At 38.2% G+C, this 18,556-nt stretch overlaps 1 protein-coding gene across 18 annotated transcripts in view; it reads right to left on the minus strand.

The window, feature by feature from the left end:
* Positions 1-18,556, minus strand: part of KIAA0825 (KIAA0825 ortholog) — a 404,341-nt gene that overhangs the window by 188,931 nt on the left and 196,854 nt on the right. For 12 of the 18 annotated variants that reach the window (XR_014056215.1, XR_014056216.1, XM_081498685.1 and 9 more), the window contains 3 exons: positions 15,834-16,058; positions 6,183-6,591; positions 1,474-1,633 (listed from right to left, as the gene is read on the minus strand). Coding sequence is in view for 10 of the 18 variants with exons in the window: in XM_081498685.1 (XP_081354811.1) it covers positions 1,474-1,633; positions 6,183-6,591; positions 15,834-16,058 (794 nt within the window). In the remaining 8 variants the exon portion in view is untranslated. Of the gene's footprint in view, positions 1-1,473; positions 1,634-6,182; positions 6,592-15,833; positions 16,059-18,556 lie in introns of those variants that run through there. The other 6 variants (XR_014056218.1, XR_014056217.1, XR_014056220.1 and 3 more) reach the window with 1 other exon arrangement.

Below are 18,556 nucleotides of genomic sequence, written 5' to 3' on the forward strand. Positions count from 1 at the left end.
CTTCCTGCTTTCCCCAAATGGAAACCTCAGACAAGCTGTGAGAAATCCTCAGCGAGAGCGAACAGGTTGTGTTCCTGTGTTAACAATCCTTCCTCAGCTCCAGCCCCTCCAGAAGCAGGACCCTTTCTCACAGCTACAAAGGCCTCCGTCCTTCTCAGGTGATCACCGAACACCTCGTTACATCACCTGTTTGAGGTCGATTACCTCTCTGAAGGCCAGAAAACAAGATTTACTTTCAAATAGATCATAGCAAGGAGAACATTTATGTAACTGAGTCATAAAATGCTGTTGTAGAGTTTAATTCACTCCTTGGAAATGTATGTTTTCTAAGGCCTACCTCAGTGAGATAAAATGCTATATCTTAACTTTATTCATATTACACGATTTTTATTATGCCAAAAATGCATTCAGTGTTTTCAGACATAAACATAATTCTAATTCACATTAGAAGTCACATTTGAATCCAGATTGCGCTTGTGCTTAATTGCTCAGTCGCATCCGACTCTTTGTGACCCCATGGACTGTAGCCCGCCAGGCTCCACTGTCCATGGGGATACTCCAGGCCAGAATACTGGAGTGGGTTGCCAAACTCTCCTCCAGGGGATCTTCCCAACCCAGGGATCGAACCCAGGTCTCCCGCATTGCAAGGCGGATTCTTTACCATCTGAGCCCCCAGGAAAGCCCATGAATACTGGAGTGGGTAGCCTATCCCTTCTCCAGGGATCTTCCTGACCCAGGAATCAAAACTGGGGTCTCCTGCATTGCAAGTGGATTCTTTACCAGCTGGGCTATCAGGGAAGCCCCTGAACCCAGATTATGTATGGTCAAATTAAAAACCTCAGTTAGCAAATTTGTTTCAAGTAAATAACAAGACACCAACGCTTCACATTTTTGCTAAAAACAACCAAAAGCAGGCAAGGTCAGAGGCTTAACCCAGGAGAGAGGTGAATAAGCATGACATTGGTTCTAATCAGCTTCCCTGAATTAATGCATTTGCTTGGGTTAATCTAGTTGCTCTTGAATACGGTTTGATATTCGTCTGAAGTTTCTCATTATGTCTAAGAAATCTTCAGCTTCACCAACACAAACATGACGTCTGCAGCAGAAGAGCTAAAAATCTCCCTTCAGAAAATTCTTCATTTCACAAATATCAGATTTTAACATCAACTTGACGGTCACAAATACACAATTCCCAAGCTACACCTCTCATCTCTACCATTTTGAACTGAGTTGAGTTTATGAGCCGTGTTATTGTTTAAACCATATAAATAAAACCTACAATGTTTCAGTGAAGCCTCTGCTGTACAAATGCAGAACAGCCTGGGCTGAATAGATTCTATTAATGATGCAATATTGAGTTTGGTATTGACTTTAAGAAGTATTATCACCTCCTTGACTAACCCTTAGCTGCCAGCAGACGCTGCCTCAGGCCAGTACACACCTAATTGCTCGGTAAAAAGGCTGTTTCCCTACCTCATTGAGCCGCATGATGTGATAAATTTGCCTCAGGTATTCGCTGCCACCTGGTTTGTGGCAGATATCCAGGACCATCATGTTTATTTTCTGCTCAGTCAGTTCAAGAGCGATATCTCCTTCTTCTAAGGCTGTGCTTTTCTCTATTGTCATAAACGCACTAAATACAAAGAAAGCGTATTAAGTATCAGTGGTGAGGAATTGTAAAGATGGAAAATAATCAAAGAGATTGAGCGTGAAGAGTTCGATGTAAATCTCATATGCAAAGCACCCATAAAGACTTTGCTCAAATAGGTATGCCTTCCCAAAACGGCGGTGGCTCCCATAAACAGCACCTTAGAACTAAGCACCTGAAAGCATTTTTAAAAATTGAACCGTTTCTTTTAAAACATTTCTTTATTGCATTTATACTCCGATCTATAAAACACTTTCCCATTACCGCAATTGTTGAAATTGCTATAATCGTGGGATGAAAACAAAACATTTCTTTTCAAGAACCTGTAAGAAATAATTTGTATTTTCTCCTTGAGGATAAAGAGTATCTTTGATGCCAGAAATAGCTTCCGTATTCTGTCTTTTGTAGACTCCTCTTTACACCTGTGTTAGACACATTAAAGACTAATTAAAGTGTCAAAAGGGGGAGCCTACTATGCTAAATATAGGCTGGGTGCTTCCTGGAGGAATGCTTACCACTGGGTATTTTAAATTGGCCTTATGACACTTGTTGCCTTTTAAAAATACATGCCCTTCCTCCTGTTTCTTCCAGGTAACAGATACTTAGCAAAAGTCACTACTCTGCTTATCCTTCCAGGAAAAGGGTCTCCTGTAAGCACAGCAGGAATGTGCAAGTTATATGTGTGAAACATTTCTAAGAATTCATAGGCTTAATGTTGATTTTAAACATTATTTACATTGTAATAATGGATGACTTTTTTTTCAATTCTCACACTATACCACTGCAAAATAAATCACGATGCTCAACTTACATCATATATGTTTCACACTAATTTTCTTATTACAAGTGCTATTAGGATCATGTTAGGCTTTGCAGTCTAAGTATTCTTAAGAAAAAGCATGGTTTTCCACTGTTTCCCAGACTAAATGAAATTTACTGTGGTGTAATCAGCTATATACTGCAGTTCATTACTGAGATTTTGCCATGATTATAAAATTAGTTCTGCTAAGAGTCAGGGCCGCTGACCTGAAGACTGAACCAAATGATACCCAGCTGCTGGACATTAACTTTTATATTGCTTCCACATGTAGCCTCAAAACATCCTTCTTAAAAAAAAAAAACTTTATGATCCTATAAGCCTTGCTAAAAAAAAAAATGAAACCAAATCCTACTCTTAAAAGATATCCATTAGGTAGAGTAAATCTTTAAACAAACAAACAAACAGAAAAGATCTTTGTGCAGTAACAGAAGTTTGCAAATATCTTTTTGAAACTGTATACTGGCTGCAAGCAGAATTTCTCATTGGGTCTTGCGGAGGTTGACATTGAAAAAGTTGAGGCCCTCTGACAAAGGAGTGTCTCAGTGTCAGCCCCTGAATTGTATCCTTTCCTGTCCATCACTGTGCAGGTGAAGCAAATGATTGGATTCAGTCAATGCTATGATTAATGAGTTCCTCTCTGGATTTGGGACTGCCTATCAATCATGTCATTAGGGAGAATGTGCCCTGAAAGAGGCAGACCTTAGCCAAGGAATAACTGCATTAATCTTAATCTGTATATGCACCCAGCCAGCCAAGTCAGGGTCACCATGATGAAAAACAATAATCTTCAACTCGACAAATTACTTTGCAAAGACAGACATTTCTTTACTTTTTTTGGCCTGTGTGTTCTCTTGAATCTAAGTTGACTGTTTACAGCTTGAGTGTTACTACAAAGTGAAGGTTATTTTAATGAATAGTAATGCTTTCAGGCAGCATGCAAGACAAGCACTGCTTACAGCTGCCGCCTTTTCACTGCAGTTCTGCTCACAATTTCCATAAAATCAAAGTTAAATCTGGGTGCAAATGAAAGAAATCTGGCTAAATGGTATCATGTGGATCCAAGATCATCTTCATGAGGAATTAAGATTTCAGTTATTGTAACAGAAGAACTATTTTAGTTTAAGTGCTTATATTCTCATGTGAAAAAGTAGTGACGGTGTTTACTCACTCAGTCCTGTCCAACTCTGCAACCCCATGGACGGTAGCCCACCAGGCTCCTCTGTCCTTGGAGTTCTCCAGGCAAGTATACTAGAGTGGGTAGCCATTCCCTTCTTCAGAGGATCTTCTCCACCCAGGATCAAGCCCAGGTCTCCCACATTGTGGGCAGATTCTTTACCATCTGAGCCACCAGGGAAGCCCTACGAACACTGGAGTAGGTTGCCATTCTCTTCTCCAGATGATCCTCCCAACCCATGGATTGAACCCCGATCTCCCACATTTCAGGCAGATTTTTTACTATCTGAGCCACCATTTTCAAAAAATATTACAGTAAGGTCAAAGCAACCCTCTACCTGTATACAGACATCATGGTTTAAAATACATTTTCCTCATGGTATAGATCTATGAACTAAATGATCATCTATCTGTGAGAAAGGAGTAGAGATGGAAGTTCATGTGTATATCAGAAAATCAACTTAAAGTCAAAGTCAGGATGAAGCATTTCTATAGTACCCAATCCATAAGAGATTACCTAAAGTGTGTTAATAAGTCAAATTTAATTTTTTCAAATAAATGAAATAACTTTAAATCTGGATTTTTTTTATATTGAAATTATTTGAGAAATTGAGAAAGACAGCACTGTGCTATTACAAGTTACATAGGTATTCAGAATTTTTGAGGGCTGTAAAACATTTTTTAAAAGTCAATAAAAATTCTTTATTTTTTATGCAAGTTGCAACATAAAACTAATCAGCCAAATATTGGCTAGACAATTCCCTACTGTAGAAAATATCAGATGTGTTGGTGCTGTTTATAAAACACTTACACTAAAATAAACTTTTAAGGAAAAAATTTCACTTATGGATTTCTGTATATAGCCCAAGGTATATTAGAGACATTAGTTTCCACTGATCTTATTGACAGTCTCCTAATTCAGCAGTATCATAAATTTAACTTTATAATCAGATCCACTATTTTTACTCTGCTTTTCTTCTCTCCCTTTTACACCCACTGCCATGGATAATGACACGTGGCCTTAATCTTTCAGTCTTTGCATTAAAGCCTGTAAATTGGTATCCAATGCAAATGTAAAGATTAAGGTCACTGTCAATGTTACTAAGCATTTTCCTGGCGGCTATTCTTAATCCTACACACAGGATGCCCCACAAGTAAATTTCTAAAAGTCAGTATGACAAGGCCAGGAAAATGATTACTTACATTTCTTACATTATTTACACTTACATGATTACTTACAGTAATTTGGATTAATATAAAGTCTCACAGATTAACATAAACTAGTAAAGAGCATTTGGCATCATACTACTAAACAGTGCAGCATATCTTAATAGTTTATAAATAACAAATGCTTACTAGTTCTAAGCTTAATGTTAAGAACTTTATGACTGTTTTTTAACCTTTCAAAACAACTCTACCAGCTTAGTACATGAGTGCTCAGTCGCTCAGTCGTGTCCGACTCTTTGCAACCCCATAAACTGTAGCCCTCCAGGCTCCTCTGTCCATAGGATTCTCCTGGCAGGAATACTGGAATGGGTTGCCATTTCATGCTGCAGGGGATCTTCCCAACCCAGGGATTTCAACCTGCACAACCCCATAACTCACACAAGATGGCCCATTTACAAGGGATTTGTATTTGTCCATCTAATTCCAAAGCCTGAACTCTTTATCACTGCCATGCACTAAAACTAACAACCTTTAGTTGTTTCAGGCAGAAAGTTATAATAGTACTTTCTAGCAATATGAATATATTTCAAAAGAATGGGGGACAGTGTCTGTGAGTGGCATAAAAAAAAAAGTGGGGGGGTCTGCTTAGTGATCTGTAGACCATATGAACCATAACTCCTTTATCAATATCATGCAGTGCTATACTGAAGACTAATTGTAAGATAGGAAGACTCTATGTACACATTTAAATTCATCAGGGACCGTTAAAAATCTTTGCAATGCCACAAATCACTTAGCTCTCAGTGACAAACAGGGGAGAAGGCTGACATTTTCATACAGAAACAGCTGGGTGTGTTTATAGCTTGAGTGTGATATGCCCCAGTTGCCCTCTGGGATTCTTACATTACCAGATGAAAAATGTGTACCTTTTTGACAATCAGGTACACAGAAAGCAATAAAGAGCCTTTTATACCCATTAATTCCTTCTTAATTTAATCTCCATGGCCAATCCATTTACGAAAAGCTCCAGGCTATCCACGAGATACCTGTTTGCACATTGAAAAGGAGTGAAACCAAATTCTCCTGGGTTTAACCACTACCCTTTTAATCAGAAACCTTGAGATGGGGACTAAACATGTATAGTGTTCCAGTGTATCAATGGGGTTCAAATTTTAATAAGCCAAGGAACATTTAACAATCCAGTGTTTGATGGAATATTTATCTTTGCCTGTATTCATCAAAGTTCCCATGAAGTTAGCAAGATGACCATGGCTGCCTATCTGACAATATTTTGTGGTGGTGGTTGTTTATGGGTGATTTTGGTTTTGGGGAATGTGTCTGATGAAATTCGGGGAAAGAAAAACATAACTTTACCATTCGGTGCTCAGTTTCCTTGCTTGCAACAACTGGCTTTCAATCCAGTTGGGTTTCTGCTGCTCGATGCTCCGTATAACCTTCTGGGTCATTCGATTAGGGCTACTCGTCTGCTCTCCCGTGATGCTTTCCAAACACACACAGATTAAACCGAGTTTCTCTTTACTCCATCTGTCAAGGGAGGCACCTGCTAAAAGTTCCACAGTGTTTCCATCCTCAAATATCCGACATATAATTACAATCAAGTTCCAGACAAGCAGGCCAGCTTTCTTCAATTCAATGCAGTTTTCTGACATTTTTCTCTCAGACAGAAAAAAGAAGTATTTAATTGGGGGAGGCAAACATGCAATCACCGTAGGTAACTTGCTGATTACAATAGATACTGCCTGAGCAGCAAGCCTTGTGAAGCCTGGGGGAGAAAAGAAAGAAAAGGTATGATTAATATTAGCATTTGCGTCCCATCACTGTATTGTGTTGAGTGTTGTGTGGGGATGTCTAATTTTTGTGGAGAAAATTGTTGAGAAGAGCAAGTGCCTGACATATTCCGACAGAACCCTACTGGGGTCCTCTGCAGTACTGCCAAAAATTCCCTAAGTCCCCTAACTTAATTTTTCCTCCCAGAAATGATTAGAAAATTCAGAATTATTACTTATATTTTTATCTATTAAGATTGTAGGTTTCAAGGTCCTCCTAATTAAGAAATGCAAAGATACCCATGCTGCACCTTTTTGTGGCCTTTGGCACTTCCTAAAGCCTTTCTATTCCTCTCCTGGCATCCATGACAGAATCACTCCAGCTCTTGCTGGGACTGGTTCTTCTTCTTTTAGTTTTCAGCTCAAATGTCCTTTCCTCTGAGAGCCGCCCCCTACGATCCATGTAAGACAGTTCCTTCATGCCCATCCTATTCCAGCCCCCAGTCCCTCCTTATCATTAGACCCCATTTTATTGCCTTTATTACTGCATTTAGCATCACTTTATTTTTTCATAATCTGTCTCCATGCACTAGAATATAAACTCCAGGAAGGCATTAGGACTTCATCTCTAACAGATGGTCAGTAAATACTTGTTGAATAAATGAGTCACCAGACTGGTTTATGTGTACCTCTATTACTCTGCTTCTTTGTGTTCCACCCTAGTTCCACTTCTACTAACACCTCTTACCTGTATTTGCTAAGTTCTTGGCCTGTTGACTGAAGATTCTACTCTTCTCCTACTTAACGTTATTTCTCTGAAGGATTTACTGTTCTCCTCTCTAGATCAGGGTTTCTCAACTTTGGCACTATTGACATCTTTAGAGAATTTTTCATTGCAAGGAGCCGACCTGTGCATTGTAGAATGTTTTGGTGGCATCTTTGTCCTCCACTCACTAGATGCCAATGGCATTCTCGTCAATTGTGGCAAAACTGTCTCCAAAGCATTGCCAATTTGTGCCAATCTTCCTAGTTGAGAACCACTCTTCTAGATGACTTCAGAACCTTCAGTCTTGGCCTTTCAATCACTTCAGCTCCCTGATGGGCATTCCACTTCTCTGTCCTAGTCATCATTAACTCAATCCATAACTAAATTTGGATTTGACCAAATTCATTGTTTTCCTCCCAGCTTGCCTTGGCCCTCCTGACCCTCCTATCCTCGTTTTCTTCTTTCTTTTTAAATTGTGTAAATATTCCTCCTAATCCTTCACACAAGACTAGGGACTGCACTGAACAACCTTCCTCCTCTGTCATCTCTGACATGCAGTTTTGGCTCACTGTCACCAGGGCTAGTACCTATTGAAGCCCGCCCTCACAAGCGCTATCTGGACTATCGTAGGATTCTCCTAACCCGTCTCTCTGCTCCAGACTATGCCCAGCTGTAAAGCCGGATGCATATACTAGCACCTAACTTTGTTAACTTCGTTACCTAATTTCTCTGCTACAATTCTTTTAGCTGTTTTCCACTGTTATGAGATCAGTCTCTGGAGCACTGCTGTCAAAACACTATAGTCTAGCCGCAGGCAGTCTCGGTAAACCTCATCTTTGGTTCATCCTCTTTGCTCTTAGGCTTCTGAATATCTCATTATTCTCACATGGAATTGCCCTCGTTCTTCACAGGTCACTCATAACCTTCAACTTTTGGTTCAAAGTTCTTTCCTCCTATGAATTTATTTGGACATATTACCCATATGACTATGCTGTAATTAGGCTCATAAGATGCCATGTTGTATTATCTTTTGTATTATCATCTATCATTGTTTGTTATATTCTTATTTATATATTCATGAGTTGTCTTTACAACTAGACTAAAAGCTCCCCAAGAGCATGGAATAAAATCTCACTCCAGTGCCAGAAACAAGCGTGTTAATCCACTCTGTACACAGTTGAATTTGAACATTGGAACAAAGTTAAAGTCTAAAGAAGGTAGCTGTTAAGTTCTTCAGAAAAATAGTTTTCACTGTTTTTACAGAACAAAAATAATAAAACACTGTGAAAGATTTCTCAAGATATTTGTGACATTTTAAGAAGTCACTCTGTGGATTTTGGAGACCATCAAAACAAACAATCCAATCAAAAAATGGGCAGAAGATCTAAACAGACATTTCCCCAAAGAAGACTTGTTAGTTAGTGTTAATTGCTCAGTCGTGTCCAACTCTTTGCAACTCCATGGACTGCAGCCCACCAGGATCCTCAGTCCATGGGATTCTCCAGGGGATCTTCCCAGCCCAGGGATCAAACCCAGGTCTCCTGCATTGCAGGCAGATTCTTTACTGTCTGAGCCATCAGAGAAGCTCTCAAAGAAGACATACAGATGCTCAAGAGGCACATGAAAAGATGTTCAACATTACAAATTATCAGATGAATGCAAATCAAAACTACAATGAAATATCACCTCACACCAGTCAAAAAAGCTATCATCAAAAAATTCACAAACAATAAATGTTGGAGACTGAGTGGAGAGAAGGGAACCCTCCTACACTATTAGTGGGAATGTAAACTGACACAGAGACTATGGAGAACAGTGCGGAGGTTTCTTTAAAAACTAAAAATTGAGCTACCATATGACCCTGCAATCCCACTCCTGGGCATATATTCAGAGGAAAATAAGGTCCAAAAGGATCCACACACCCCAGTGTTCACAGCAGCACTGTTTACAATAGCCAAGACAAGGAAGCAACCTAAATGTTCACCAATAGCGGAATGGTAAATATATATATATATATCAGTTCAGTTCAGCTCAGTTCAGTTGCTCAGTCGTGTCCGACTCTTTCTGACCCCATGGACTGCAGCACGCCAGGCTTCCCTGTCCATCACCAACTCCCGGAGCTTGCTCAAACTCATGTACATCGAGTCAGTGACGCCATCCAGCCATCTCATCCTATGTCGTCCCCTTCTCCTCCCGCCTTCAATCTTTCCCAGCATCAGGGTCTTTTCCAATGAGTCAGTTCTTTGTATCAGGTGGCCAAAGTATTGGAGTTTACATACATACATATAATGGAATATTACTCAATCATTTAAAATAATGAAATCATGCCATTTGCAGCAACATGGATGGACCTAGAGATTGTCATACTGAGTGAAGTAAGTCAGACAGAGAAGGAAAAATCTCTTATGACATTCCATATATGCAGAATCTAAAAAGAACTGAAACGAACTTAAAAAATAGAAACAAATTCACAGACTTAGAGAATGAATTTATGGTTGCCTAGGGGAAGGATGAGGGGAAGAGATAGGGAGTTTGGGATCCACGTGTACACACTGCTATATTTAAAATGGATCTACTGCACAGTACAGGGAATTCTTCTCAATGTTATGGGGCAGACAGGATGGGAGGGGAGTTTGGAGGAGAACGGATACATGTAGGTGTCTGGCTGAGTCCCTTTGCTGTCCACTTGAAACCATCACAACATTACTACTTGGCTAATCGGAGAAGGCAATGGCACCTCACTCCAGTACTTTTGCCTGGAAAATCCCATGGACGGAGGGGCCTGGTAGGCTGCAGTCCATGGGGTCGCTAAGAGTCGGACACGACTGAGTGACTTCACTTTCACTTTTCACTTCCATGCACTGGAGAAGGAAATGGCAACCCACTCCAGTGTTCTTGCCTGGAGAATCCCAGGGACGGCGGAGCCTGGTGGGCTGCCATCTATGGGGTCGCATAGAGTCGGACACGACTGAAGTGACTTAGCAGCAGCAGTAGCATACTCCAATACAAAATTACAAGTTGAAAAAAAAAGTCACTCTGCTCTTAAAAAGTACAAAGCTCTTGGAAAACGTAGGTCTGGTCTAGTGATGCCTCAGAAATTTATGACAACTTAAGAATGATTTTCAGAATTAACTGGAGCTGTGTTTTTATGTTTGTAAAAATTGTATTGGGTCCAACATATATTTGAATGATCTCAGAAGACTTTTGTATTAAACAAATGAATAAATAAAAAGTATCTAGTTCAGTACTCTGTAAAAAATAGTTCCTCAATAAATGTCTTCTTTTTATTCAAATAAATATGTTTAGATGAAGCTTAAAATGTAGATAAAGCAAATTAAGAAACCACTCTCGTCAGTGTTCTTAAATTATCTTAAATGTTTTATTGTTCTTTATGTCTTCGCATTTCATATTTCCCAATCGGCTGCCAGGTAGTTGACTTAAAAGATTATATCTTATATTCTGTTTATCCTAAAGAAGGCTTATCTGTACATCCTGAGTAAACATTTGACAAGATAGGTAAAGATTAACAATTCTCTTCACACCTGTATTGCTACTAATATTTATAAAATCTGAGAATCTCACATACTCAAATCTCCAACTACTTTATCAAAACTTAAGGCAAATTCTAGTCAGAACCTTTACACCGATGACAAATCCATTCTACTGACCACAGGGTCAGGGCTTCCTTCTTAGTTCAGATGGTAAATAACCTGCCTGCAATGCAGGAGACCTGGGTTCGATCCCCGGGTTGGGAAGATCCCCTAAAGGAGGGCATGGCAACCCACTCCAGTATTCTTGCCTGGAGAAACCCCACGGACAGAGGAGCCTGGCGGGCTACAGTCCATGGGGTCACACAGAGTCAGACACAACTGAGCGACTAAGCACGACCACAGCACAGCACGACCACAGCACAACATAAGCACAATCACAGAATCTCTGAGTCTATGATGATGTTAACAACACACCAGGATGGATCTTTTAAGAATGTCACACATTCATTTTTGTCTTTATTTAAATAAGTTGACTTCTAAGTAATATATTGTAAGAGCCATCCCAATTTGATAAAATGTGAAAAAAATGTATGTCCTAGAATGAATGCAATGTTCAGTTCAGTCGCTCACTTGTATCCGACTCCCTGTGACCCCATGGACTGCAGCACACCAGGCTTCCCTGTCCATCACCAACTCCAAGAGCTTGCTCAAATTCATATCTATCAAGTCGGTGATGCCATCCAACCATCTCATCCTCTGTCATCCCTTTCTCCTTCAATCTTTCCCAGAATCAGGGTCTTTTCTAGTGAGTCAGTTCTTTGCATCAGGTGGCCAAAGTACTGGAGTTTCAGCTTCAGCATCAGTCCTTCCAAAGAATATCCAGGACTGATTTCCTTTAGGATTGACTGATTGGATCTCATTGCTGTCCAAGGGATTCTCAAGAGTCTTCTCCAGTTCAAAAGCATCAATTTTTTGGCACTCAGCTTTCTTTATAGTCCAACTCTCACATCCATACATGACCACTGGAAAAACCATAGCTTTGAATATGACATTGAATGCAATGTGAGAGAACATATATATATTTATCTATTTATCATGTCTTCCTTTTTATGCATGGACCACTGATTGTAATAATATATTTTGGAGATTATAAAACATGCAAAAAATGAAATTTGCAATAAAATAGGGAAAGACAAATAATGTCTTAAAATCAACTTGTTATTTAGTTTGTTTCAATACTTGGTTTTAATGACTGTCATAGGTGACAAAGTCACTATATGAACATACGTAGATCCACATGCAACCTGTGAAATCACGGCACTAGTTTTTCATCTTAACCACCAAAAAGACAAATGTTGTCGTTGAAATCTGACTAATGAATATTCATCACCATTATGTTAATTAACTATTCTTGCAACGAACTGAAAATATTTCATTTTTGTATTTTTAAAAAAATTTTTGGCTGTGCTGGGTCTTTGTTGCAGTGTGGACTTTTCTGTAGCTACGGTAATGGGGGGCCACTCTCCAGAGGCAATGCGCGGGCCCCTTGTTGCCATGGCTTTTGTTGTTGCAGAGTACTGGGCTCTAAGGCGGGCAGGCTTCAGCAGCTGCAGCACGTGGGCTCAGCAGTTGTGGCTCGCGAGCTCTAGAGCACAGGCTGGATACTGCGGCACACGAGCTTAGATGCTTCGCTGCGTGTAGGAATCTTCCCGGCTCAGGGATGGAACCCGTGTCTTCTGCATTGGCAGGCGGACTCTCCACCAGAGCCACCAGGGAAGCCCTCATTTTTGTACTTTTAAGAAAAGTATTCAAAAATAACTGAAACACTTATCTGGAACATTTTAAATCATGCTAGAAAATTCTAAGTTCTTACGTGTGCAGCGATGACATTTTTATAGGTGATACTCGCTTTTATAAAACTAATATTTCTGGGTTTTACAAAATAAACTATCTGAATGACTTCTGATAACATTTGGCATATTTCTGCCATCACTTTCTTTCTCAACAATCCACGTGTGAATGATGTCTGGAATACATTTTCTCTGTGGTGCTACCTCTGTTTCCTCTCCAGAATCCATTGTTTCAGTTAGAAGCAATTACTCCTGAGTTTTCCCATAAAGCATTCTTTCTATTTAAAAAGTAATTTAGTGGTAAGACAATACAGTCTCTGGTATATCTTTCCTTTGGTCATTGTCAAAGAAATAAAACAACTAATTCTTTGTGTATTTGCTCTTAGGGAGAGAATTCTTTGCGTATTCGCTTAGGGAGTGAATACCTAAGCTGGGCTATATCAGAAACATCTGAACTTCAATTCTTCGGTAAATCTCTTACACTGTATAATTTATTGTATTATTTATTTTTTAAATCTTCAGTGTTTTCCATGTTCCATCATTTTCCCTGTGTCAGGAAGGACAAATGTTTCCTTAAGCTAGTGACTATTTGTCTTTTAAGTTAGAATCCTCCAAAAAAAAAAGGCCACTAAGCACTTCATTATTTAGATGAATTTTGCCAAGTACTGAATAAAATATCAATCGACTTAAAACATTGCTGAAAATCATTATCAAGGTTTATCTTCATGTTTGTATGCTTAGTTTTGAAATCTTTGGCTAATCAAGATGACTTCAAACGATATCCAGCTAATATCTCAAGGCACAATACTCATTTTGGAGGGATTCATCTTTAACAACAAAGTACAGGAAGCCATGCTTCAGAGAGTTTTCCCACTCCTTTTTTATTTATTTTTGGCCAAATCTGATCAGATTATCAGTGTTCTAACTTATAATATGGCTGAGAAACAGTTTATGTTAGAAACAGTAATTTTCCTAAGTGTGAGGTTTTTTTTTTACTTTCTCATTGTTTGTTTTCCCTTGGATTCCCAGTAATAGTTTTAAACCGCAGTTGATTAGTTGATTTATAAGAATATGTTAAAGCCACTTGTGTGTTTTGTGAGGATTAATTTTGTGAAAACTAGATTCTGAAATACAGAGGACAACCTTAATTGATTGCTGAATGATGAAAGCTAATGAAGGAGTGAGGTTACCCTGCACATGCCCTCCCTAACAATAATGCCCCCAACACGTGACTGGCCTGCTCACAGACCCAGGGAGAATTCCATAACAGGCTCCATGTGAAATTTCAGTAGTTTTGCTTGCTGTCTTCTCACCCACCAGAGAATTGTCTTGTACACCTCTGGAGGTGTTTATACCTATTTGTAAACATTTATACTAATCTTCAAGAATCAAGAGGGGATCTCTTACTGACGATTTATCCCTGACCCAATTCCAGTACCTCATATGTAGTAATAATTGACTTAGTAAGTGTCTATCTATTGGATGAATAAGTGACTTAAGGTCTGGCATGAACATGTTATTTATCTTGCACGTTGTAGGGAAACTAAAGATAAAGCAATGCCGATTTAAAAGAGAGCGGAAATGAAGAACAGTGGTGTTCTATTGTCACATCCTGAAATGCACAAAATGCTTTATAAGGTCACCTTTCTCCACCACTTTCTTTTATGATATTTATATGTGATTTGGCACTCCTTCATGCTTCTCTGAGTGTTATATTTCTACTCTTACTGATAATTTTATGAAAAAGTATTATTTAGTAAGGAAAACCGTTAAGAACTGGTATCGATCAATACAAACTAAGTTTTTTGGGGCAGGGGTGGGGGTGGAAACCAGAGGCCCTTTGAAATGTTATGGAAGAGTTCCAAAATACTTGTAGAAAAAAAAAATAATTGTTTGTGAATAGACCGACTTGAAAGCCACAAACAAAAAAAGTGCTACTCATATGACATGATATATAAACTATAGATCATGCCTCCTGTATTGCTAAAAATCTATGAAATATCCCAAAGCTAGAAAGGGGAGATGGCAACAAGTTCGATGGGGAAGAACTTAAGTAATGAAAATCTGACATTTTCCAATTTGAATTAAAAGGCTTTATTGGATTCAAAGGCAGTTAATAGGGTTTGGACAAAATTAAAGCATTACTATGAAAGGTCACTGATAGATAATTGATTTGAGTCTTTAATATACAGTTGCTGGATAAGATTCACATTATTCAGGACCACCATGGAGAAGGATGAAAGAACAGCTACTTTCCTCAACTGGATTTAGATTTAGCAGGAGTATTTTACTGTTCAGCTAGAGTACTTTACTGTTGAGAGTTTCCTTACAGTTAGTGAAAAAAATACTCTTCTTTAAAGATGAAGTTAAAAAGGAAAAGTTATATTTTAAAAATTCTAAAGAAGATTCATGGACACAAACAGATAAATGAGATATATCCAAAGGAAACTTGTGAAATTCTTGGAAAGTAGAGACATCTAGATAGGAAGAAACTAAGAAGAAAGGACTCGATTAATAAAATAAATGAATAATATAGATCATTGATAATTCTTCAGTACACTTGGTAGATGCATTGCTCTGAAGAGGAACAATGTACGGAATCCAGGACCATAGGTACTGGAGGGAAATACCCTGTCAGAAAAATACATGTAGCTATTAAATGGGGTGCTATTTTTTACCCAAAAGCTACATATGTAGGTGTATTAAAGAAAGAGAAGAAAGTAATAATTGGTAGTTGTACAGGAAGAACTTCAGAAAAGAATAATTAAACTGAATATCAGAGCAATCTTCTTGAGAATATGAATTTTAGATTCTTCAATAGGTTTAAAGGAAATCAGTCAAAATCATGTGACTAATCTGAATACTAACATGAACACAAAATATCACAGAAAATTTTGCATTGGTAGTTAAAGAAGCTAATCATTTGAGTCATTTTCATTTCTAGGTTGTGGGGTTTTGTTTTTGTTTTTATCATATGGCTTGCAGTAAGAAAATTAGGAATCCTAAATATACATGGTAGAAAGGAGACTAATACAGTTTACAAATCTAGTAATTTTTAGAATGTTATTTGTTCACATATCCTAGAAAGTGTGCTTCTTTAGGGACGTGTTCTTAAAGAAAAATAAATGTACCTTTGCTTGATTCTTTCCTTTTGGTTTCTTTTGGAATGTAATTCCATTCTTTCGGAATGCTCTCACGCAGACATTCAGGAATGCTGTGCTTGTTTCGGCTCGTCTCACAGCTGCTCCCAGAGCTCATCACAGATACTACCTGCTGCACAACATCCTTGACGGCGTCGGTCAGTGCGCGTCTCAGGCACCGGATGACCTCTACCTCGGACTCTCTGCGCGTTGAGACTTCAAAATCAGACGGTATATTACGGTTAGCAGAATCAAAAATATTTTGTGCCCTGTTCAATTAAGAATTCAGCTCCTCAGTAATCTAGCTCAAAGCTGAAGGAAAGAAGAGCTGTTTTTAGCCTAGAGATCATACAATTGATAAGTAGTCCATAAACATTTGGGAAAAAAGTTACCCCTTGGTAATCAAGGGAATAGTAGCCAGAAATGTGTTACTTATGTGACAAATACAATAAAAGTTTTTTTTTGTTTTTAATGACTGGGAAGTTCAGGGATCACTGTTTGAATCAATAGAGAAGAACACCGATATGATTTTCCCCCTCATATTTCAAGGTGATATTTCTCAAATGACAACACATTGTAAAAACCACCATAGTGCTGAAACTAAGAGCTGGACTTTTCAAAAGATAAACAAAATTGACAAACTTTTAGCCAGACTCATCAAGAAAAAAGAGAGAGGGTCCAAATCAATAAAATCAGGAATGAAAAAGGAGAAGTTATATCTGACATCACAGAAACACAAATGATCCTAAGAGACTACAATTATACAACCATATAATGGACAATCTAGAAGACATGAACAAATTACTACATATGTAAAATATCCCAAGACTGAACCAGGAAGAAATAAAAAATATGAACAAACACAAGTCCAGGACCAAATGACTCCATAGGTGAATGCTACCAAACATTTAGAGAAGAGGTAATACCTGTTCTTCTTAATCTATTCCCAAAAATTGTATAGAGGAAGGAATACTTCCAAACTCATTCTGTATACAAGGCCAGCCTCACCCTGATACTAAAACTAGACAGAGATATCACACAGAAAAGAAAAATCACAGTCCAGTATCACTGATGGACATAGATGCAAAAATCCTCAACAAAATGTCAACAAACTGAATGTAATAATACACTAAAAGGATCATGCACAATATGAAGTTGTATTTATCCGAGGAATACAAGGGTCTTGCAATACCTGCAGATTAGGGACTTCCCTGGTGGTCCAATAGTTAAGCATCAATCTTGCAATGCAAGGAACACAAGTTTAATCCCTGGTGAGGGAACTAAGATCCATGAAGCCCACACGCTGCAATTCCTGGGCCTGTGGACTCTGAAGACTGTGGGCCACAACCCCAGAGCCCATGTACCAAAATTACTGAGCCTGTACAGTGCAGTCAGAGTCCGTGTACCAGAGCAAAAGATCCTGCATGATGTAATGAAGATTCTGTATCCCATAATTAAGACCTTACTCAGCCAAATTAGTTAATTAATTAAAATAGTTTTTTTTCAAAAAAGAATTCCAGAAAAAAGTGGTAGTAGGGGGGAAAAAGATAAAATATCCTGTGAGAATGGCTGACAAATTTCCAAATATGATAAAAAACTAAACATCATCAGATATAAGAAGCTCAACAATCGCTAAACAGAATACAAAAGAAACCAAAGCAAAGCACATCATAATTAAATTGCTGCAAAGCAGTGATCAAGAGAACAACCTAAAAATGAACAACACAAAGAAGGCACAGTATATAACTGGAAGCAAACACTGTAAAACCTAAACTGACTTATCATCAGAAACAATGCAAGCCATAAAACAGAAAAATGTCTTGAAAGTACTGAGTGAAAAGAAAATGAAAGATAGCAAAATCTCTGAACCCAAAAGTCTACGTCTGATGAGAAATATTTCAGATATGAAGAGAAAGACTTTTTTCATGCAATCAAATGAAATCAAATCAAATGAATTGATGGCAGAAAATTTTTAGTACATTAAAGGAAATACTTAAGGTAGAAGGAAAATGACATCTGTCAGAAACTCAGATCTACACAAGTTAAAGAAGAGTGCCAGAAATGACAGATAGATGGACAAATAGGAAAGACTTTCTTCTCATTTTTAGCTTCTTTAAGCTATAACTGACTGAAGCAAAAGTGAAAAAATAGATTGTAGGGCTCATAACATTAGTAGAAATAAAATGCATGATGACACGTGTAATGAATAGGAAGAGTAAATAGAAATATACTTGTGTAAGATTCTTACATTATATGTAAACTGTGATGAGTCAAAGATACTCATCACAAGATGTAAACCTTGGAACAACTACCAAAATAAATATAGAATTATATCTAATAAGCCATCAGCAAAGAAAAACTGTAATATTGAAAAATATCCAGTTAATCCAAAGAAGGTCAAAATAGATATTAAAAGGAACAGAGTTTGGGCAAACAGAAAACAAAGAATAATATAGCCATGTAGCTCCAATTGTCAGAACAGAGGATCCACATTTAGACATGGATTTGATCAATTGTTCACCTGATTTCTGACAAAAGCACTGAAGTAATTCGCACTGGGAAAGAATAGTGATTTCTAAAAAGGATGCTGGGAAAATTGTATATGTATATAAAAATGTATGGTGGTGGTTTAGTCACTAAATCATGTCTGACTCTTGTGACCCCATGGACCATAGCCTGGAAGGCTTCTCTGGCCATGGGATTCTCCAGGCAAG

The sequence above is a fragment of the Giraffa tippelskirchi genome, chromosome 6 (assembly GCF_054371585.1).
Source record: "Giraffa tippelskirchi isolate mGirTip1 chromosome 6, T2T-mGirTip1v1.2.pri, whole genome shotgun sequence".
NCBI lineage: Eukaryota > Metazoa > Chordata > Mammalia > Artiodactyla > Giraffidae > Giraffa > Giraffa tippelskirchi.